Below are 21,672 nucleotides of genomic sequence, written 5' to 3'. Positions count from 1 at the left end.
CGCCAATTATAAAGTATCCCAGTGGTTAAAACCTTATTTTAGATTAAAGACAAAAGCAGAACAACTAACAAATTGTTACTTTGTAGAGCTTAATAGGACCACCATATCAAAGTAACAAATAATTCACCTTTGTGTGAATTAATTGTTACTTTTGACTTTTATAGTGTTGTGTGAATTATTAACCAGAGAATTGTTACTTCTAAAATACGCTTACATTTCAAACGGTAAGTTGTTCATTGCGATGGTGTTTGTGATAATTTAATGCTTAATGTTCGTTGCAATGGTGTTTGTGATATTTTAATGCTTAGATAGAAACAATTGTTTTCCTCTGAACAACAAACAGCTGAATTAAGGTTTCCTCAAATTGTGTCACGTTTTTGCCTCGTGACACGTTTTCCTCAATGTCCAAAGCATGTTTTTGGTCTTCTAAAATCGTGTCACGTTTATACCAAATCGTGACATGTTTTCTTTCTTTGCATTTTCTTCAGTTTTTCTGCTCTTTTTGCTGCATAAGTTGCCTTGTGAACAGATTTGACTATGACCAAATCTTATGACTATGACCATCTAGAACAGATTTGAGAAGGAAATAGCTTACCCTGCTTACAATCCTCGGATCATATCGAAGTTGGATCGTCGTGATTATCGGGGGAATTCAATCTCTTTTTACAGGACAAAGAATATTGTCTTGACTGAATCTGATGTTAATTCTGGATTTTTTGTAGTAATTATTGATTATGTTATTTGTTGATTGTTAAGTTTATTTGTTTTTGTTTTGTAGTTTTATGCATAATAATGGCTAATGGTGTATCTTTTTGCTGTATGTCAGATATTGACGTGTTTCGGTTTATGTCAAGACACCTTGCCTACTAGAAACACTGACCTAACTGTGATCAATCACCTCGGATTTACTTGGAGGTTTAACTTGACGTTTGTTTAGTGTGACAAGTCTCATGTCTGTAAGATTGGAGGTGAAAGGGGGACTATATGCAAGGCGTGCGGGTTTGTCAAAGGCCGTTTGTTAGACATTGCCGTTACTGAAGCACGGGTAGCACGGCTTCGCTGCGCTGTATGGCTGCGGCTCCGCTGCGTGTTGCGTCTCGGCTGCACTTGACATAGTGATTTTTTTTTGATTTGTTTATATTGCCTTTAATTTGATTTCTGAATCCTCACTATCAATATTTGTATTATTTTTCTGAATCCTCACTATCAATATTTGATTTGTTTATGAATTCTTATTGATATGATGGTTAAGAGGAAGGTTTGCTTCTCAATGACGAAAATTTGTGTATAATAGTAGGTAGCAATTGATAGCTGTTGACAATAGTGTTGTGGTAGTAATAAAATATATATACTAACATATTCCCTTAAAAAAACATATAGTGAGATATATCTTTGTTAATATATAGTTCATATACTCAAAAAAATATACTAACATATATTTTATCAATATATAGTTTCCATTAAATTTCAGAAATAATTCCACCAAAAAAATTCAGAAATAAAAATATATTAATATATTCCCATAAAACAATCATAAACTTATACATATTTTTATTAATATATAGTCCATACACCCACACACAGACATATATATATTGGTTGCTATTTTTCGTCAACTACTTTTGTTTTTTGTATTAACAGAGTTAAATTCAATTATTTATATATTTATTTGTAAAAAAATTCATTTATATTTTACTTTTTGAGTCATTTTTTCTTCTTTTTATAAAATTCTTTTACTTTTGTCTCAATACCTGACATCATGTGCACCCATAAACCTACTTTATATGAAGAAAAAAAATTCACTTGTCAAACCTAAAATATAAATTATTAACTAATATTAAATTTTATCGATTCCATTTTATCCGAAGAAGTTAGACTCTCATAACGTTGCAAACCAATTTTTAAATCTCATATAAAAGAGGTGTTCATGTTTAATATCTCGAATAAAAGAGGTGGTCATGTTTAATATCTCGAATATAATTAACAACGTGTAGAACATTATTTCAAAAAATAAAAAGTGCAAAGAACATGTAAGAAAGTGTGCATAGGAACAAAAATATAGAAAAGAAATTATGCAAGTATATTTAAAATTATTTGTTAGAACCTGTAACAATAACAAATAAAAGAAGTAGATTCATGCTGCAAATAAAAAATGAGGTCTTATTAGTGACCGAAAAAATAACTCCTTTAATAACATTTCAATGTATACTTTTTTATAAGAAAAGCTTAACTTTTAATCAATGTATATTTTTTTTATAAGAAAAGCTTAACTTTTAATATATGTTTTATTAATAAACAAATACACCACAATTCTAAAAATTCATTTTCATTAAGACTGACATTATAAACAACTTTTGTAAATGTAGACCATCACTATATCTAAGCCATTCAATTTTTAAATAGTAAATCTAAGGTAAAAGTATGTTTGTGTATAATTTGTGCACCCTAAAAGTCACCATTATATAATAGTGTTATCATAAAATACAAAATCATATTCTGTTATAACAACAACACTTGTTGGTTTCCTCTAAAAAAACTTGTTAGTAAAACCAAATTAAAAAATTAGTAGAGAAAATGAAGTTGCAAATGAAGAAAGTTGGTAAGAAAAAGATAAGAGAGGAGAGTGAGATTGAGAGAGAAAATTTTATTATTAAAAAATAAAGGTGAGAGATAAAAGTCTATTATATAAAGATGAGAGAGAAGTTTATTATTAAATAAAGAAAGATGAATTTTGATATTGGATTTGACAAAAATAACCTTAAAGTTGTAAAGGAAAAAGTTTAGAAGAAAATTAGGTAGGGGTAGTTAAGTAATTTTGGTTATTATTATTATTATTATTATTATTATTATTATTATTATTATTATTATTATTATTATTATTATTATTATATGTAGATAAGTAGACTTTTTTTTTTTGTGGTCCGAGTTTATTGTTAAGAGAGTATTGCTAACCCAATTTTCCAATTTAAATTTATCTGGACACACTCAACTAAAAAAATAATAAAAGAGAAAAGAACAAAATGACTTGTCTAAATTATTTCTCTCTTAATATTTACATACACATGCGTATGTCCAAATTAATTTGATTTGTGGTTGTGCTCAAATTGGAGTTGCTTTTGATTGAGATTTCTATAACATCCTTTGCACCATCGCTTTGGATTGGTTAAACAATTTTTTTATATGAAAATTATCAATTTTTTTATATGAAAATTTTCAATTGTTTTCATTTTTTTGTCTTTAATCGGTGCTTCTCTGCATTGTTCTTAGAAGGGCGATGTGTATGGTCTCTTTTCTGTAGAATAGTAGTTTGATTCATTTGTTCAGGGTTCAATTTTCTCTTTTATCCTCTCCCATCGTGTTAAAATGTCCTAAACCCCCCTCTTTCACGGAGATGTAACTTCTCCCACTTTTTATTTGAATTCTCGACAGTACTCCTTCCTACCCCATACATCATCAGTTTCGAAATTCAAACCCTAACACAACACAACCACAACTTTCGAGAATCATCAACTCCAAATCCCTATATCGAAATCCAATTCAACACAGCCTAAATCCAAACTCACAAGCATCAAGAGGTATAGATCGGAATCTAACCGTACAAACATCAAACAATTTCAAATTTGAGCTCGGATCAGTGAAGCATGTGAATCGAATCAGAATAGAGAGACATTAATTGTTCCGTTTCTACTGATTTTTTCAAAAGCAACTTAAATGGTAAAAATATAAAATTACCTATGTTCACAAGTACCTTGTCACATGATTTATCAGTTTAGTTAATTTGAATGGCTCGGTTCTGTTAAAAAGGATAGAGGTTGTTTCTATTAGCAACTTAGCAATGATGTTAGGTAAACTAGCAGTCTAGTACATCAAACAAAACCAAACTAGTCTTGGACACTGCAACAGTTAACTGCAATTTAATTACATTTTATTTTTATGATTTTTTATCATGTCCTCAATGCTGAATACATAGTAATAAATTAAAACAATTCCCTTCCAAAATCAAATGAATTTATGCAGGTACCCAAATGGCTTCAGGCACTATCACTAGTTGTTCTATGCAATTAAACAACTTCACTGGGTGGACTGTACATCCTAGAGTAAAGGAAGTAGTTGAACACACTTGTTTTAAATATTTTATGAGATTCCCCACCAGTAAAATTAATATCCCTCACAGAATGATCTCCGCTTTACTTCACTTTTATGATGCGGAGCAAGAATGCTTTGTGTTTGCGGATAATACAATGGTTGATCTTGGTCTTGAAGATATAATGTATATCACAGGACTTCCCATTGATGGGAAGCATGTATATTTTTTATTTTTTTTATTTCATTTATTTTACTTAACATGAATTAGTCTTTCTTAAGTTATTTATATACTTGTGGCAATTGGTGTGCAGGTTTCAGGAACTGAACACGAGGATGCTATTAAAACAATAATAGATCACTGGTCAATAAATGTGGATGAAGCTAATAATTTGCTAATATGTAATAAGGAAAAACAATCCTATGACATAAATTTAAAAAAATTGAAAGAAAAATTCCATAATATTGTTGTTTCTAATGAGAATTTAGATTCTCATGTTAAGGCATACCTATTATATTTATTAGGAAATGTTCTTTTTTGCACTTCAACTTTTAATGTTATTTATGTTATGTATTTCCCTTTTCTTGAACGATCTGATATAAATAGTTACGCTTGGGGGGCAGCCGTGCTTGCTACCCTCAAAGTTTCGATGAGTAAAGTACGAAACGGTTTTAAAACGTTGAGCGGTTTTGCATATCCTCTAATGGTAAGACATTTATCAATATGCATACAACATCTATATTTCCTTTGATACAAACACAAAAATGCTTATCTTTTGCTTTTTGTTTTTCTTGTAGGTATTTGCATTTGAACGATTCAAATGCCTTCGTGAAAATGTATCAAGTGCGGGGTCTTAGGAAAAGATCTTGTATCCCTGACCTGAAAACTTGTTATGATAAGCTTCAGGAAATGATGAATGAAGATGTAAGTTTCCTACATCTCAAAGGTGAATTGTACTTATTAAGAGTATATAGTTCAAGATCTATCTTGTTGTATAGCTTAGCTTAGTCAATCATAGATGTTAGTAAGCTAAAGGCTCAGTTTATTAATACTTTATTTTATGTTTGAAAGGTGGATTGGTTCCCTTATAAGAGGGGTGCTCTAAAAGACGTATTGCCCATTGAACTCCAATTTTAAACTTGGACGATATATGCGAAAGTTTATGCCATTTGCTTTGAGGATATTGCAAAACACAGTGTAGATATTTGTTGGAAACAGCTGGGGTTGCAGCAGCAAGAGGCAAAACACATGTGCCCTAAGGACACAAGTTTTTTTTTTTGTTTTTTCTCCATAAATTTTTATCTTAAGAAAACTTATTAGAAAAGATCCTTAAAATATCAATTATTTTCTATTTTTAATTTAAAAAATGTCTAGAATACTATTTAAAATGAAAGACATAAGATTTTATTGATCATCATAGGTTAAAAGTTATATATTTAATGTATTTAATTAAGAAAAAATATATCATATTAAACAAAGGCTTTTTAATGGAAAATTTTAATAATTAGTTGTTAGATTAATTTTTCTTTCTTTCTCAAAACAAAATTAATTTTTTTTCTTCTTCATCCGAGTTTGTACCAAGAACCTCTAACATCATCTAAAAAACACAATCAAAGAAAACCAATAAATACATTCAATTAGACAATTGATATTTCATTAAATGCTAAGATTTTCCTACCTTGACTTATTTTTCCAAAAATTAAAACAAATTTTTGGAAAATTATTTTATTAAATTTTTCGTAGGAAAATTAATACGTAAAAATGATTTTCTATTTACTTAGGATATTATTTTCATAGATTAAAAAAATCATGAAAAAAATACAACAATTAAGTTATAATTGAGTAATAAAATAAAGTTGAAACTGTATAATAAAATCATAATAAGTTTTTTTCTAGAACAATTTAAATCAATAATTATTCGCCTATTTTGATTTATTTTTGCTGTGCATGCCTTTTTGTTTATTATAGAGATTCGAAGTAGGTATTTTTTTTATTTTTTTTAAGATTATTAATTGAATTGTTAGCATGTATAGAAATGATTGAAAAAAAATTATAAAATTTTCACCATAAAAAAGGACAATTGCTTTGGCACGTGAAAATCTTCTCTTTCTTGATTTGATTATGAATGTTCATAAAAATTACTAAATTAATATGAGTGAGTAATAATAACTTTGAATGTTCATAAAAAATTACTAAATTAATATGAGTAAGTAATAATAACAAAAAAGAAGTAACATGTTTATTATAGGAAATTTACAAATGAAGAATTAAGAGCAATTAAGTCTTGTTAGCAAATTAAAATGTCACGTGTACTATTTTTTTTTATCTTTATAATAATATAGATTCGTAATTTCGTATATAGTGAATGAGTTAACTTGTATATACCAACAATTTTTTTTATTGATATATCAAATCACTTTGTTTTATTGGTGCATCTAATCAAATTGCTTTGTTTTAAAATATAATTAAAAAATATGAAAAAATAAACAAAGACAATAAAAACCAACCAACAACATTCCTTCAAAAAAAAAAAACCAACAACATTAACGTAGCAAAATTATAATTTGAAACGACCAAATTTTTTTTAAGGAGAAACAACTAAATTATTCCTTCAAAAAAAAACTAAATTATATATTTCAGCCAAAAAAAAAATAAATTATCAACAAACAATTTGATGATAATGCCAATAAACACTAAAAAGAACATTAGTACGTGTTTATATCCCATGTTTCATAGAAAGAAAAAAAAAATCTCCATATATGTTTCATAGATCCTTATCAATCCTTATCAATCTTAATATTCTTCAAAAATTCTTGGACGAAATTGTACTGCTGCTACGTGTTGATCCTGATATCAAATGATTGCTTGAAAGGTGTGAGTTCAAAATTTAGATGTCTAATTGCTAGGTCTAGCCTCCACGTTACATTAGATCCATAATCCCTCGATTTTGATAAAATTGTAACAGTAGCCTATAATCATCGATATAAAATAACAACTTATTTTATATATCATAATAGAATAAAAAAAATCATGTACGTTTTAACAAATTAAAGCAACCGATTCAAAAACACAAACGATTATTACCAAAAGAGTCATGATGTTATATTAATTTATAACAGCCAATTATTGTTTAATTTGTTGTTTTGTATGTCTTAGATGACTAATGGTAGATTTTAAGGATTTTTGAAAATTCGGTCTAAATGGAGTCATGATGTTATATTACCAAAAGACACAAGTTTTAATGTTATTTATGTTATGTATTTCCCTTTTCAGGTCAGGGATACAAGATCTTTTCCTAAGACCCCGCACTTGATACATTTTCACGAAGGCATTTGAATCGTTCAAATGCAAATACCTACAAGAAAAACGAAAAAAAAAAAGATAAGCATTTTTGTGTTGTATCAAAGGAAATATAGATGTTGTATGCATATTGATAAATGTTTTACCATTAGAGGATATGCAAAACCGCTCAACGTTTTAAAACTGTTTCGTACTTTACTCATCGAAACTTTGAGGGTAGCAAGCACAGCTGCCCCCCAAGCGTAACTATTTATATCATATCGTTCAAGAAAAGGTAAATACATAACATAAATAGCATTAAAAGTTGAAGTGCAAAAAAGAACATTTCCTAATAAATATAATAGGTATGCCTTAACATGAGAATCTAAATTCTCATTAGAAACAACAATATTATGGAATTTTTCTTTCAATTTTTTTAAATTTATGTCATAGGATTGTTTTTCCTTATTACATATTAGCAAATTATTAGCTTCATCCACATTTATTGACAAGTGGTCTATTATTGTTTTAATAGCATCCTCGTGTTCAGTTCCTGAAACCTGCAAACCAATTGCCATAAGTATATAAATAACTTAAGAAAGACTAATTCATGTTAAGTAAAATAAATGAAATAAAAAAAATAAAAAATATACCTGCTTCCCATCAATGGGAAGTCCTGTGATATACATTATATCTTCAAGACCAAGATCAACCATTGTATTATCCGCAAACACAAAGCATTCTTGCTCCGCATCATAAAAGTGAAGTAAAGCGGAGATCATTCTGTGAGGGATATTAATTTTACCGGTGGGGAATCTCATAAAATATTTAAAACAAGTATGTTCAACTACCTCCTTTACTCTAGGATGTACAGTCCACCCAGTGAAGTTGTTTAATTGCATAGAACAACTAGTGATAGTGCCTGAAGCCATTTGGGTACCTGCACAAATTCATTTGATTTTGGAAGGGAATTGTTTTAATTTATTACTATGTAATCAGCATTGAGGGCATGATAAAAAATCATAAAAATAAAATGTAATTAAATTGCAGTTAACTGTTGCAGTGTCGACGACTAGGTTGGTTTTGTTTGGTGTACTAGACTGCTAGTTTACCTAACATCATTGCTAAGTTGCTAATAGAAACAACCTCTATCCTTTTTAACAGAACCGAGCCATTCAAATTAACTAAACTGATAAATCATGTGACAAGGTACTTGTGAACATAGGTAATTTTATATCTTTACCATTTAAGTTGCTTTTGAAAAAATCAGTAGAAACGGAACAATTAATGTCTCTCTGTTCTGATTCGATTCACATGCTTCACTGATCCGAGCTCAAATTTGAAATTGTTTGATGTTTGTACGGTTAGATTCTGATCTATACCTCTTGATGCTTGTGAGTTTGGATTTAGGCTGTGTTGAATTGGATTTCGATATAGGGATTTGGAGTTGATGATTCTCGAAAGTTGTGGTTGTGTTGTGTTAGGGTTTGAATTTCGAAACTGATGATGTATGGGGTAAGCTACAAAGAAAGACATAAAGAAAGGCAATTGCAATATTATACATTCCATACCTCAAAACAAGTGACTCCTTCGACTGTTAATTTCTTGCTTCAAACTTAAATCAATTCTCTTATGGTGTATCACTGTAAAATATATAATAAGAATTCATAAACAAATCAAATATTGATAGTGAGGATTCAGAAATCAAATTAAAGGCAAATATAAACAAATCAAAAAATATTTTTTTTTATCTTCATAAACTTCATATTTTGTGTCACATTGGAATTGGAATTATTTTTCATTTAAACTGCAAATGGTGTTGGAAAAATTATAAGTATTTGTACCAAAATATATTTTACATCTACAAGATTTAATTTTAATCTAAAAAATTTTGGTTCCTACCAACTTTTTTAAATCTATGTTGATTGACTTTATAAATTATAAAAAAAAATTAACATGTTATCTTTCTACCAACATTGCAGTTAAATATTTTGTCATTCATAAAAAAAACATTGCAGTTAAAGAATAAGCGAGGAAAAACTTAATAAACTATAAAAGAACACAAAATGAAAAGAATGAGTCTGTATAGAGAAGAGAGAAAAATAACTTCCTAATAATGAAAAATGAAGAAAAAAACAAAGTAAATAGATAAATATATGTATTGGGCCTATATGCCCAAACTCATTTTTTTTATGATGGAGAGCCCAAGATTATTTTTGTAGTAAATGATAAAAATTGATAGATGTGTTTTTTGAAGGATTTTTTTTTTGAATGATATATGTGTTAATAATATGTTAATATTTGTTTAGACAGATAATAATAATAATAATAATAATAATAATAATAATAATAATAATAATAATAATAATAATAATAATAATAATAATAATAATAATTATTATTATTATTATTATTATTATTATTATTATTATTATTATTATTATTATTATTGTTATTGTGTGTAAAACGGGAAAGAATATCACTGGTAGGACTCATGGTATTGTAAATCTCTACAATTTTGAAAAATATGAAGACCCAATTTAAGTCCACTTAATTTGCATTTTTTTCTTAAGCACTTAATTTGATTTGATGAGTTTTTTCATCAACAGCGTAGAAAATAAAAAACGAGAAAATAAAATAAATACAAACATGTGTTAATAGAAAAAAATACACCAGATCTTTTAATATCTTTTTATTGTTTTAAAAATCAAATTTTTATGATTTGGGTTCAAGAAAAGTGTCATCTATTTATACTTTAAATAAAAAATAAAAAAACTTAGCCCTTATTTCAAAGTTAAAAAAATGAAAAAAAAAAAAAGATCTATCTTATGAAGAAAAAAACTTGAAAAGAATTTTCTCAATAATTCAATAGAAGAATTACCAAAAAAATACCATTAGTATCAGATCTAAAGATTCATTGGTCTACAAACAAGTCTAAAAATGAAAACCCAAATGGCAAATTGAAATTTGTTTGTATTTTTTATATTGAAAGAAAGATGACTCAAAGTAAAATTAAATTGATTGATGGTTTGATTAAGAAAAAAAAATAAAAATAAAAAATCACTTGATTGAAAAAATCGAGGTTTGTTTATGAAAATATTTTTTTGATTTTGATTATATTTGCATGTTTTCGTTGTTTTTATTTGAATAATAAATGGAAACTAAGATTAATACTAATGGAGCGAGAAAATAAAGCATGGGGGACTTCTGTAGTGACATTGAATCACCGCATAATCCATTACCTAATAATTTTTGCATTTTTCGATATATAAAGCGGTAAATAAAACACACCACACTATTTTTCATTGTTATGTATTATATTTGACCTAAATTACATTTTATATCATATGCAATGCAATAAAGTAAAATGACAATACGAGAACAAAAAAAATGCTAACGGAGTTTAAAATTGAATGAAAGTAATAAAAAATGATATGCTGGGGATGCAGGGAATAAAATGGGTTGGGCTTGATGCTGGCTGGGTTATACTATTGGGTCGGGTTAGAAGCTGGGTATGGGCTCAATTGGATCACAAACTGGGTCGGGTTATGGGTAGCATTTAAAAAGAGGATTGATAGATTTTTGCTTCGCTTTCACCCAAAATCCTCTCTCTTCTTTCTCTATGAAACCTCTCTTCTCTCTCATTCTCTTCTACTCCGGCAATGGGGACATGGTGGTCGGGATATGTCCGGCGCGGTGGTTGGCCGGTCCAAGGGGCGGCGTCACCGCGCCCGAGTTCCCTTTTTTTTATATTTTTTTAATTCTCTCTTCTACTCTTTCTTCTCTACACTCAACTCACCATAAAATTTCTAAATAGCCTTCCTATACACTTAGATCTAAAGAAGAAGACAAGACAAAAAAACTTACCTTTGTTGACCCGGTTTTAGCTTAGCTAGGGATTGAATCGGTTCACTTCTCTCCTTTCTCTTACTTCGGTTTCGATCTCAGTTCACGTTCCGGTTCCTGTATGAGTTCGGTTTTGGATCTGTTTGTTATGGTTTGGTAGTGAATTGGTGTTGTTTTGGTGCAAATTTGTGGTGTGATTGTGTTGGAATGGTTTTGGATCGGTGGTGGGGCTGATGTCCGTGTTTGTGATGTGTGTAGCAGTGTATGTTTGTGATGTTGGTTGTGAGAGATTTGATTTGTAAATGGTTTGGATTTTATGGCTTTGTATTTTGAGACCGTGATGCTTACTGATGATTTAATTTTGGAATTGGTATTGATGGTTAGATAAAAAAGAGCGTGTAACTGCGTTTGATCAAATTGGTTTATGGTTTGTGAGTGAATGCCCCTTGAATGTATGTGTTGCTGATTGCTTTTATAATCTAAATAAAGATAGATTTTGAAGTTTTTTTGAATTGTTAACAGGGCCGACAGGCTGTTGTGAGGTGGATTTGCATTGTATGGATTTAGTTGAGACGTGAGTTGGACTTAACAATGAATAATAATAATAAAAAAGTAACTCAAAAATTAAAAAAAAACGAAAATAAAAATAAATATTAAAGTTAACTAAACTAAAAAAATATTTAAATAAAAGATGGAAATTAAAAATAAAAATAAAAACTGAAAATTGAGAGAAGATGGTCTGACTCGGAACGAAATGTCTCTTTGTCAAATTCTTTTGTTGAAAAGTCAAAGATTGATCAGGGTTAAAGTACACGTGTCGGTGTATGAATGTGGGTTCTACTGGTAAAAATTGAGGTTAATATAAATTATTGTATCAAAAGTAGCTATATTTATTGATTATTTTGGTTTGTGTAAAATATCAAAAATGTGACAATTAAAAAGAAACGGAGGTAGCAATAAGAAAATCTCTTGAAGAGAGGAACTAATTGAAGAAACTTGCTCCTTTAATGAATTATTTTCCTTGCTTGCTAGATTGAAGAATTAAGAAAGTTTGTGGGTAAAGAGAAAGGAAGAAGGAACAGTATGACAGAGATAGAAGGAGAAGAATGATTGAGAGAAAAGGAGAAGAATGAGAAAAAGAAATAATTGAGAGAAGAAGAATGATTGACGGTAGTTGAAAAGAAAAAGGAAAAAGTCGTGCATAGTAATCTCAATATAATTGTGTCGGTAGTGAGGCTGCATTCTTTTTTATTTTTAGCTTAAACGTGTTTATTAACGTATCTCTGGCTTATTTAAAAATTCATCTAATAAACTTTCTAAGTCATACTTATTTTTCCATGAACATTAGTCCTCTTAACACGTTAGACTGATAGTATTTCAAATATTAACGAGCGTCATATTACACTAGACTTTTCACAATAAAAAATAATTATAAAAGTAAATGTGATGTGAAATTGAATATTGGGAGGAGTGATTAGTGATGCTTGAGCGGCAGTTTTCATGTGGGAGAGACAGACAATACAAAAAAAATTAATTTGTTTGGTAAAAAGTAGAGGTGAGAGGTAATGAAAATGGTCAAAAAAAAAGATTTCGTGTGTGTTTCGCTGGGTCGGTGGTGAAAATTTATTTTGATTGAATTAATTTTGTAAAATTGATTTTGATCAAAAATAAGTTAAGTGTAAAGTGATTTATGTTTGGATGCTACATAATAGAAGTGATTAATATGAAAAATATTGTTTGGATATTTTGTCAAAATTGTTTTTTGATATGTAAATTAATAAAAATGTATCTCACTGTATTTTTTTTACGGGAATATGTTAACATATGCTTATTTATGAAATATATTTTACGATAACAATATTATATAATACATTAATTATAATTTTTCACGTGATGCTTATTATTATTTTTTACACTGAAACATATTAGTAAATAAAAACTATGATTATTTTTATTTATTAGTAACTTTTTTAATATCTTCAATACTAAAATTTAATATATATTAGTTCATATTAAAATTTAATTATTTTACAATTTTTCATTACTACCGATCAATATATACATTATTATGCTTTAAATATTTTACATATTTTCACCATGGACAAAAAAATCACAATGTCAAGCGCAGCCGAGACGCGACACGCGGCGGAGCCGCGGCCATACAGTGCAGCAAAGCCGCGCTACCCATGCTTCCGTAACGGCAATGTCTAACAAACGACCTTTGACAAACCCGCACGCCGTACATATAGTCCCCCATTCACCTCAAATCTTACAGACAGGAGACTTGTCACACTGAATAAACGTCAAGTTAAACCTCCAAGTAGATCCGAGGTGATTGATCACAGTTAGGTCAGAGTTTCTGGTAGGCAAGGTGTCTTGACATAAACCGAAACACGACAATATCTGACATACAGCAAAAAGATACACCATTAGCCATTATTATGCATAAAACTACAAAACAAAAACAAATAAACTTAACAATCAACAAATAACATAATCAATAATTACTACAAAAAATCCAGAATTAACATCAGATTCAGTCAAGACAATATTCTTTGTCCTGTAAAAAGAGATTGAATTCCCCCCATAATCACGACGATCCAACTTCGATATGATCCGAGGATTGTGAGCAGGGTAAGCTATTTCCTTCTCAAATCTGTTCTTGATGGTCATAGTCATAAGATTTGGTCATAGTCAAATCTGTTCACAAGGCAACTTATGCAGCAAAAAGAGCAGAAAAACTGGAGAAAATGCAAAGAAAGAAAACGTGTCACAATTTGGTAATACCGTGACACGATTTTAGAAGACCAAAAACATGCTTTCGGCATTGAGGAAAACGTGTCACGAGGCAAAAACGTGACACGATTTCAGGAAACCCTAATTCAGCTGTTTGTTATTCAGAGGAAAACAATTGTTTCTATCTAAGCATTAAAATATCACAAACACCATTGCAACAAACATTAAGCATTAAATTATCACAAACACCATCGCAACGAACAACTTACCGTTTGAAATGTAAGCATATTTTAGAAGTAACAATTCTCTGGTTAATAATTCACACAACACTATAAAAGTCAAAAGTAAGAATTAATTCATAGAAAGGTTAATTATTTGTTACTTTGATATGGTGGTCCTATTAAGCTCTACAAAGTAACAATTTGTTAGTTGTTCTGCTTTTGTCTTTAATCTAAAATAAGGTTTTAACCACTGGGATACTTTATAATTGGCGTTGCTGCAGTCAAGACAAGTAGATAAGATGTTTATGGCTAATGAAGTTTCATTGTTAATTTTTTAGATTATCTTTGAAGCAAGTGTATAAAAATAGTATGAACATTGTGATTTTTCAAAAAATGTTGTGTGATTTCATTTTAAAAGAAAGGGATTGATTTCTGTAAGAATCGAACTCTTTTTATTTGGTTTGAAGATATGTATATTTGTTAAGTTGTATTTATTTATCCTTAAAATAGTTAAACTAGTCTTTTTTCTTATCAAAGTTACACATTTCAAATGGTTAGTTTTGGTTAGTCCTTAAAATAGGAAATGAAATCGATAATATCTAATCTGAAGAAGATGAAGATACAAAACCTTTTAAAATTAAGTATAACTAGAATTATGCGCAATCCACATGTATAACAAATATGGAGAAATTACCACGGTGCACCCGAAATTGTAGTCGTAACGATTTTGACTTCTTTTCCACCAGTAGACATTACCTTCAAAACTATCTCTTTTACTATCAGCATTTTGTTTACTTCTTTTCTGCCAGTAGAAGTTACCTACGAAACTGTCTATTTTGAAGGTCTGCGTCGAAGACACCGTCAGATTTAGAAATAAATCCAAACTTGAGAAAATCAATGATGGATTTACTGTTTTAGAGATAATTTGTCAACATCAATAAGGAACAAAAAAATTAAAAAGAGTGATAGATAGAGATAGAGATGCCAGCTTCTTGTCAAGTTTAACGAGGCTGGCATGCGATCCGAGAATTTTATAACATTATGTTTGGGGCTTGGGTGACTATTGTTTTTCTCAGTAATGGGAGGTTTAACATTAGGGTCAAGAACAGGTTTGGAAAGAAGAACCACTATCCCACTTTCAACCCTCCCACGAGGTTTGCCGCGGTCAGAAATGCAGTTCCATTCAAAGCACCACATGGTCCCAAGGCCATTTCAAAATGATGAACTGAACTTCCGATTCACATACGAGAAACGACTTGCTAAGGAAGAAGTGGAAGATGAGGTTTTGGTATTTACTTTACAATGTTGATAACTGTTGTGTTTATTTGTTGGTCATAATATACGAAATATATACTAACAGCTGTTATTTCTGTGTTTTGAAGGAGCTTGCTCTCGTTGGCTTTTGTATGCTTGCATTGGATATAGAAACAACTTATGTTGGCTTGGTGGATGAGAATGGTAATATTTGAATGTGTACACTTGAGTTTTGCGATGAGATTAATGCTTGCTTCAAGATTGGTGGTGGTTGGGGTCGGATGGTGAAGGCAAGGAGGATTAAGGAGGGTGCACGTGTTGTTTTCGGTGCACCATATTATTGATCTAATGTCACACTCTACTTTTTTGTGCTGCGTTATTGAACATGAATTCTAAGTTCCCTTTTTATAATTTTGGTTTTTTTTTTAATGGCATTATAATTTTGGTTTTTTTTTAATCAGCAAAATTTATTAGCAAGGCTAGCACAAGATGCACAAAGCCTGCAAAGGAGAAAAAAGAGTACATAGTGGTCTTAAACGACCCACAATAGAAAAGATGAAACTCACTAAAAAAAACCCCCTAATTTTGGTTCTACTTATCCAATGTATTGAATCATTATGTAAGGAATGGTTTTGTTTTAGATATGTTTGATCTTTTGTTTTGAAGCACCTAAACTCCATGAATGCCTCTATGTATTATGAACTATATCAATGCAATTTGGTGAACTATATGATTGGAGCCTTTTATAAGATTTTTGTATTAAACTGATACAGTAGGTGTAATTTCATTTCTTTCCAATCTCAATTACAAGTCTGTAAAGGTATTCTATATATACATATATATACTGTAAAAAACCTATTTTTACTGGACTGAAATAATGGTAATTATTTCTTATTAAATAAAGATTTTGAAGTTTTTTTGAATTGTTAACAGGGCCGACAGGCTGTTGTGAGGTGGATTTGCATTGTATGGATTTAGTTGAGACGTGTGTTGGACTTAACAATGAATAATAATAATAAAAAAGAAACTCAAAAATAAAAAAACGAAAATAAAAATAAATATTAAAGTTAAGTAAACAAAAAAATATTTAAATAAAAGATGGAAATTAAAAATAAAAATAAAAACTGAAAATTGAGAGAAGATGGTCTGGCTCGAAACAAAATGTCTTTTTGTCGAATTTTTTGTTGAAAAGTCAAAGATTGATCAGGGTTAAAGGACACGTGTCGATGTATAAATGTGGTATCTACTGGTCAAAAATTGAGGTTAATATAAATTATTGTATCAAAAGTAGCTACATTTATTGATTGTTTTGGTTTGTGTAAAATATCAAAAAATGTGACAATAAAAAAGAAACGGAGGTAGCAATAAGAAAATCTCTTGAAGAGAGGAACTAATTGAAGAAACTTGCCCCTTTAATGAATTATTTTCCTTGCTTGCCAGATTGAAGAATTAAGAAAGTTTGTGGGTAAAGAGAAATGAAGAAGGAGCAGTATGACACAGATAGAAGGAGAAGAATGATTGAGAGAAATAGAGATGAGAAAAAGAAATAATTGAGAGAAGAAGAATGATTGACGGTAGGTGAAAAGAAAAAGGAAAAAGTCATGCATAGTAATCTCAATATAATTGTGTCGGCAGTGAGTCTGCATTCTTTTTTCTCGTTGGATTAAACGTGTTTATTCTGTCTCTTAAACGTATCTCTAGCTTGTTTAAAAATTTATCTAATAAACTTTTTGCGTTATACTTATTTTTCCATGAACATTAATCCTTTTAACACGTTAGACTGATAATATTCCAAATATTAACGAGGGTGATATTATGCTAGACTTTTCACAATAAAAAATAAGAAATAATTATAAAAGTAAATGTGATGTGAAATTGAATATTGGGAGGAGTGATTAGTGATGCTTGAGCGGCAGTTTACATGTGGGAGAGACAATACAAAAAAATTAGTTTGTTTGGTAAAAAGTAGAGGTGAGAGGTAATGAAAATGGTCAAAAAGATTTCGTGTGTGTTTAGTTTGGCCGGCGGCGAAAATTGATTTTGATTGAATTAATTTTGTAAAATTGATTTTGATTAAAAATAAGTTAAGTGTAAAGTGATTTATGTTTGGATGCTACATAATAGAAGTGATTTATATGAAAAATATTGTTTGGATATTTTGTCAAAATTGCTTTTGGATATGTAAATTAATAAAAATGTATCTCACTGTATTTTTTTTACGGGAATATGTTAGCATGTGCTTATTTATGAAATATATTTTACGATAACAATATTATATAATACATTAATTATAATTTATCACATGATGCTTATTATTATTTTTTACATTAAAACATATTAGTAAATAAAAACTATGATTATTTTCATTTATTAGTAACTTTTTTAATATCTTCAATACTAAAATTTAATATATATTTGTTCATATTAAAATTTAATTATTTTAAAAAATTTCATTACTACCGATAAATATATACATTATTATGCTTTAAATACTTTACATAGTTTCACCATGGACAAAAAAAAATCACTATGTCAAGTGTAGCCGAGACGCGACACGCGGCGGAGCCGCGACCATACTGCGCAGCAAAGCCGCGCTACCCGTGCTTCAGTAACGGCAATGTCTAACAAACAACCTTTGACAAACCCGCACGCCTTACATATAGTCCCCCATTCATCTCCAATCTTACAGACAGGAGACTTGTCACACTGAACAAACATCAAGTTAAACCTCCAAGTAGATCCGAGGTGATTGATCACAGTTAGGTCAGTGTTTCTGGTAGGCAAGGTGTCTTGACATAAACCGAAACACAACAATATCTGACATACAGCAAAAAGATACACCATTAGCCATTATCATGCATAAAACTACAAAACAAAAACAAATAAACTTAACAATCAACAAATAACATAATCAATAATTACTACAAAAAATCCAGAATTAACATCAGATTTAGTCAAGGCAATATTCTTTGTCCTGTAAATAGAGATTGAATTCCCCCCATAATCACGACGATCCAACTTCGATATGATCCGAGGATTGTGAGCAGGGTAAGCAATTTCCTTCTCAAATCTGTTATAGATGGTCATAGTCATAAGATTTGGTCATAGTCAAATATGTTCACAAGGCAACTTATGCAGCAAAAAGAGCAGAAAAACTGAAGAAGATGCAAAGAAAGAAAACGTGTCATGATTTGGTATAAACATGACACGATTTTAGAAGACCAAAAACATGCTTTCGACATTGAGGAAAACATTTCACGAGGGAAAAACGTGACACGATTTGAGGAAACCATAATTCAACTGTTTGTTATTCAGAGGAAAACAATTGTTTCTATCTAAGCATTAAAATATTACAAACACCATTGCAACGAACATTAAGCATTAAATTATTACAAACAACATCGCAAAGAACAACTTACCATTTGAAATGTAAGCGTATTTTAGATGTAACAATTCTCTGGTTAATAATTCACACAACACTATAAAAGTCAAAAGTAACAATTAATTCACACAAAGGTGAATTATTTGTTACTTTGATATGGTGGTCCTATTAAGCTCTATAAAGTAACAATTTGTTAGTTGTTATGCTTTTGTCTTTAATCTAAAATAAGGTTTTAACCACTGGGATACTTTATAATTGGCGTTGCAGCAGTCAAGACGAGTAGATTAGATGTTTATGGCTAACGAAGTTTCATTGTTAATTGATAAATAATTGGCAAGTGTACCAAAAACTATCGAAGTAGTAATAAATATCGATCCACAAGGACTGTGTTAATTTCAATTCTAGCGAGCGCGTTATACGTTAGGATGTGTAAAGTTTGTATTGTTTTGCCCTAGGCAGAAAAGTTTGGTTTTATCAGACTTAATAGAAGTAGACAAAGTGCGAGAGAAAATTATATTGATATGAATGATTAAGCCAGTGAATCCGCTATTGCTTTATATGAAAAGTCTACCTCCCTTTACTCTCAATTACTACTCAGTTTTTACGATAAATTAACTAAGTGGTTTTGATCAATCTCTTGACTCACAACCCTTTCCTAAGTTATAACCCTATTAATCTATTAACTAGATTGAATAATCGTGGAAGCGATGTTGGAATGTTAATTCATGTATCATAACTCTCAATTTCCTATCTCTAGGTTCCTAGTGTTGAGTTAAACAAAATTACTATTTTAGGATTAAAAGCTAGGGCTAGTGTTTTATCTTGGTTTTTCGGGTGTCAAACATTGATTAAGTTTGAACCTTTTTAACCTTTGATATCTCATTTTTTCTTGGGAAGGGAAAAATAAGAAAAACCCTTGAGAATCGAGGTCCGGGAGTTGTTTTCGTCATGGGAAGGTGTTAGGCACCCATAACAACTATAGTATCCTATAGGAACAGTCTTTACTTTCTACGCGCGCGCTTTATTTTTAAATGCTATTTGAAAATGTTATTTACACCTAAGGGTTTGCTAGGTTAAGAATTGGAGGGAGAAGAAGGTGTTTGAATTTTTGTTTTATTGGAATTGGAGAAGTTTTGACTTCTTGCCTACATACCCTTTTAAGGGATCAAAATCCATGTAGTTCTCTTCCAAAAAATTGTTTTTTGTTTTTGTTGGTTAATTTTAATTTTGAAAATGGAATTTTTGAAGAATTGAGATGAGAGGCCTCAAGGGCATTAGATTTGGAAAATGTGAGGTGTGATTAGTTACTTTGCAAAAAAAAAGCCTAAGTATGATTAAAGTTCATTAAGGTTTTTTGTTTAAGAAAATAAAGGGAAAATTCAATGGGATTTTGATCCCAAGGTTTCTTTGGAAAATTATTTGAGTGAAGTTGTTCATATATTTTGGAAAAAAGAATTTTTCTAAGTATCGTGATTCCTAAGCATACATCTAAGGTATATATTCCCTAAACATACATCTAGAGTATCCATGTGATGTGTGTGCATGTGTCAGTGCTTGTGTCGGTGTACATCATTAGAGTCCATTGTCTGTTACATAGGCCCTAGTTTACATGCTATGGTCTTGCAAGAATTTAAAAGCATAAAGAGAATTACAAAATCCCTAAGTTTTTACATGCTAAGTCTTGGCAAAATTTAAAGTGCAAGAAATAAAAGCTAAGAATATAAGATGGAGGATGAGATGCTTATGGATGAATGAAACATGAAATGAAAGGGTTAGTAGCATAAGGCACAATAGGATAGAAATTATAAGCAAAAGGAACACTAAACAAAGTAGAAAAAACTTGACAAAAAGTAACAAAACTCTTAACATAAAGGTGGCAAAATATACCTAAAATTTATCATAGTATCAAAACAAGTATATGACCTATAATCCTCATATCATGACAATTTTTGAAAGGTTTTATTACATCAATAATGTGAGAATTATAAGAACATATTCAAGTCAAGAGTCATGATGCATTTTTAGATACATTTAGCATTTTATTTTCACAAACAATTATTTACATGACTTGTAAAACAAGTAACTAACCACAACACATTAACATTCAGTAAAAACACATCAAATACAGAGGTAAATTCATCACAAACTCACACATCACAAACCACAAATATATATCAAGGATTGGACTCAAGGTTGTGCAAGTCTTCACAAGATTTTAACATGAAATTTCACACATAAGCAAAGAAAATATCACACCATTTCCATCAACTTTTATTATGCTAAAATATCAGAAAACACCAAGAAAATTATCAAGAAACAAGTATCAAATATTTTTTTGAAATTTTACAAGCAAGAAAGTACGAAAATAACAAAGTCAGGGGGTGTGTGAAGCAGGCTTAGGGGGCGTGGATAGTAACGAGTACAAAGGAGGCAGGAAAGGGTTTGGATCACCCAAACCGGCCCAAACTGGGCCTGGTCCAACAGGCTTGCTATAAGAGCCTTGGACCGGTTCAATCTCCCATTTTCACACTCCTTTCTCTCTCTAGGGTTAGCGTACTCTCTCTCCTTCTCTCACATAAGCATACCGGTTTTCTGGAAACATATGAACACGATGAAGATTCCGGCGGAAAGTTGAAGTTTCCGACGACGGTTACAGTTTCCGGTGACGGAACCACCGCGTCGGAACTTTAACTTACGTGTTTTCAAAACCTTTTTACATAAGTATACTCAAAATCTTCTTCTCGTTCTTGTTCCGTAAACGCTTTTCCCAAAAAACTTGCGTATAAACCTAGATCTATGAGTTTGTTCTCGGAAATTTCGAAAGAGAAAGAAAGAAATACAAGGAAGAAGAGGTGGATTACCTGTGTTTG

General features: G+C 30.2%; 3 protein-coding genes across 3 annotated transcripts; all 3 read right to left on the bottom strand.

Annotated features, from left to right (window-relative positions):
* Positions 1 to 7,354: 7,354 nt before the first annotated feature.
* On the bottom strand, positions 7,355 to 11,653 carry LOC146916088 (protein MAIN-LIKE 2). The gene is made up of 4 exons (XM_085718256.1): positions 11,231 to 11,653; positions 8,935 to 9,006; positions 8,017 to 8,303; positions 7,355 to 7,923 (listed from the first exon to the last, which is right to left on the bottom strand). Exons 3-4 carry the CDS (start codon positions 8,293 to 8,295, stop codon positions 7,486 to 7,488), a joined length of 717 nt encoding a protein of 238 aa, XP_085574382.1. The 5' UTR covers positions 8,296 to 8,303; positions 8,935 to 9,006; positions 11,231 to 11,653; the 3' UTR covers positions 7,355 to 7,485.
* A 1,818-nt stretch (positions 11,654 to 13,471) lies between these two features.
* LOC146916087 (uncharacterized) lies at positions 13,472 to 13,882 on the bottom strand. The gene is made up of 2 exons (XM_085721540.1): positions 13,718 to 13,882; positions 13,472 to 13,612 (listed from the first exon to the last, which is right to left on the bottom strand). The coding sequence occupies exons 1-2, from the start codon at positions 13,880 to 13,882 to the stop codon at positions 13,472 to 13,474; spliced, it is 306 nt and encodes a 101-aa protein (XP_085577666.1).
* A 4,070-nt stretch (positions 13,883 to 17,952) lies between these two features.
* LOC146916086 (uncharacterized) lies at positions 17,953 to 18,507 on the bottom strand. The gene is made up of 2 exons (XM_085721539.1): positions 18,343 to 18,507; positions 17,953 to 18,237 (listed from the first exon to the last, which is right to left on the bottom strand). Exons 1-2 carry the CDS (start codon positions 18,505 to 18,507, stop codon positions 17,953 to 17,955), a joined length of 450 nt encoding a protein of 149 aa, XP_085577665.1.
* Between the last annotated feature and the right edge of the window lie 3,165 nt (positions 18,508 to 21,672).

The sequence above is a fragment of the Medicago sativa genome, chromosome 6 (genome assembly GCF_051527215.1).
Source record: "Medicago sativa cultivar Bolivia chromosome 6, Bolivia_mono, whole genome shotgun sequence".
Classification (NCBI taxonomy): Eukaryota; Viridiplantae; Streptophyta; class Magnoliopsida; order Fabales; family Fabaceae; genus Medicago; species Medicago sativa.
Note: the sequence above shows the minus strand (reverse complement) of the source record. Positions and strands in the feature narration are given on the sequence as shown.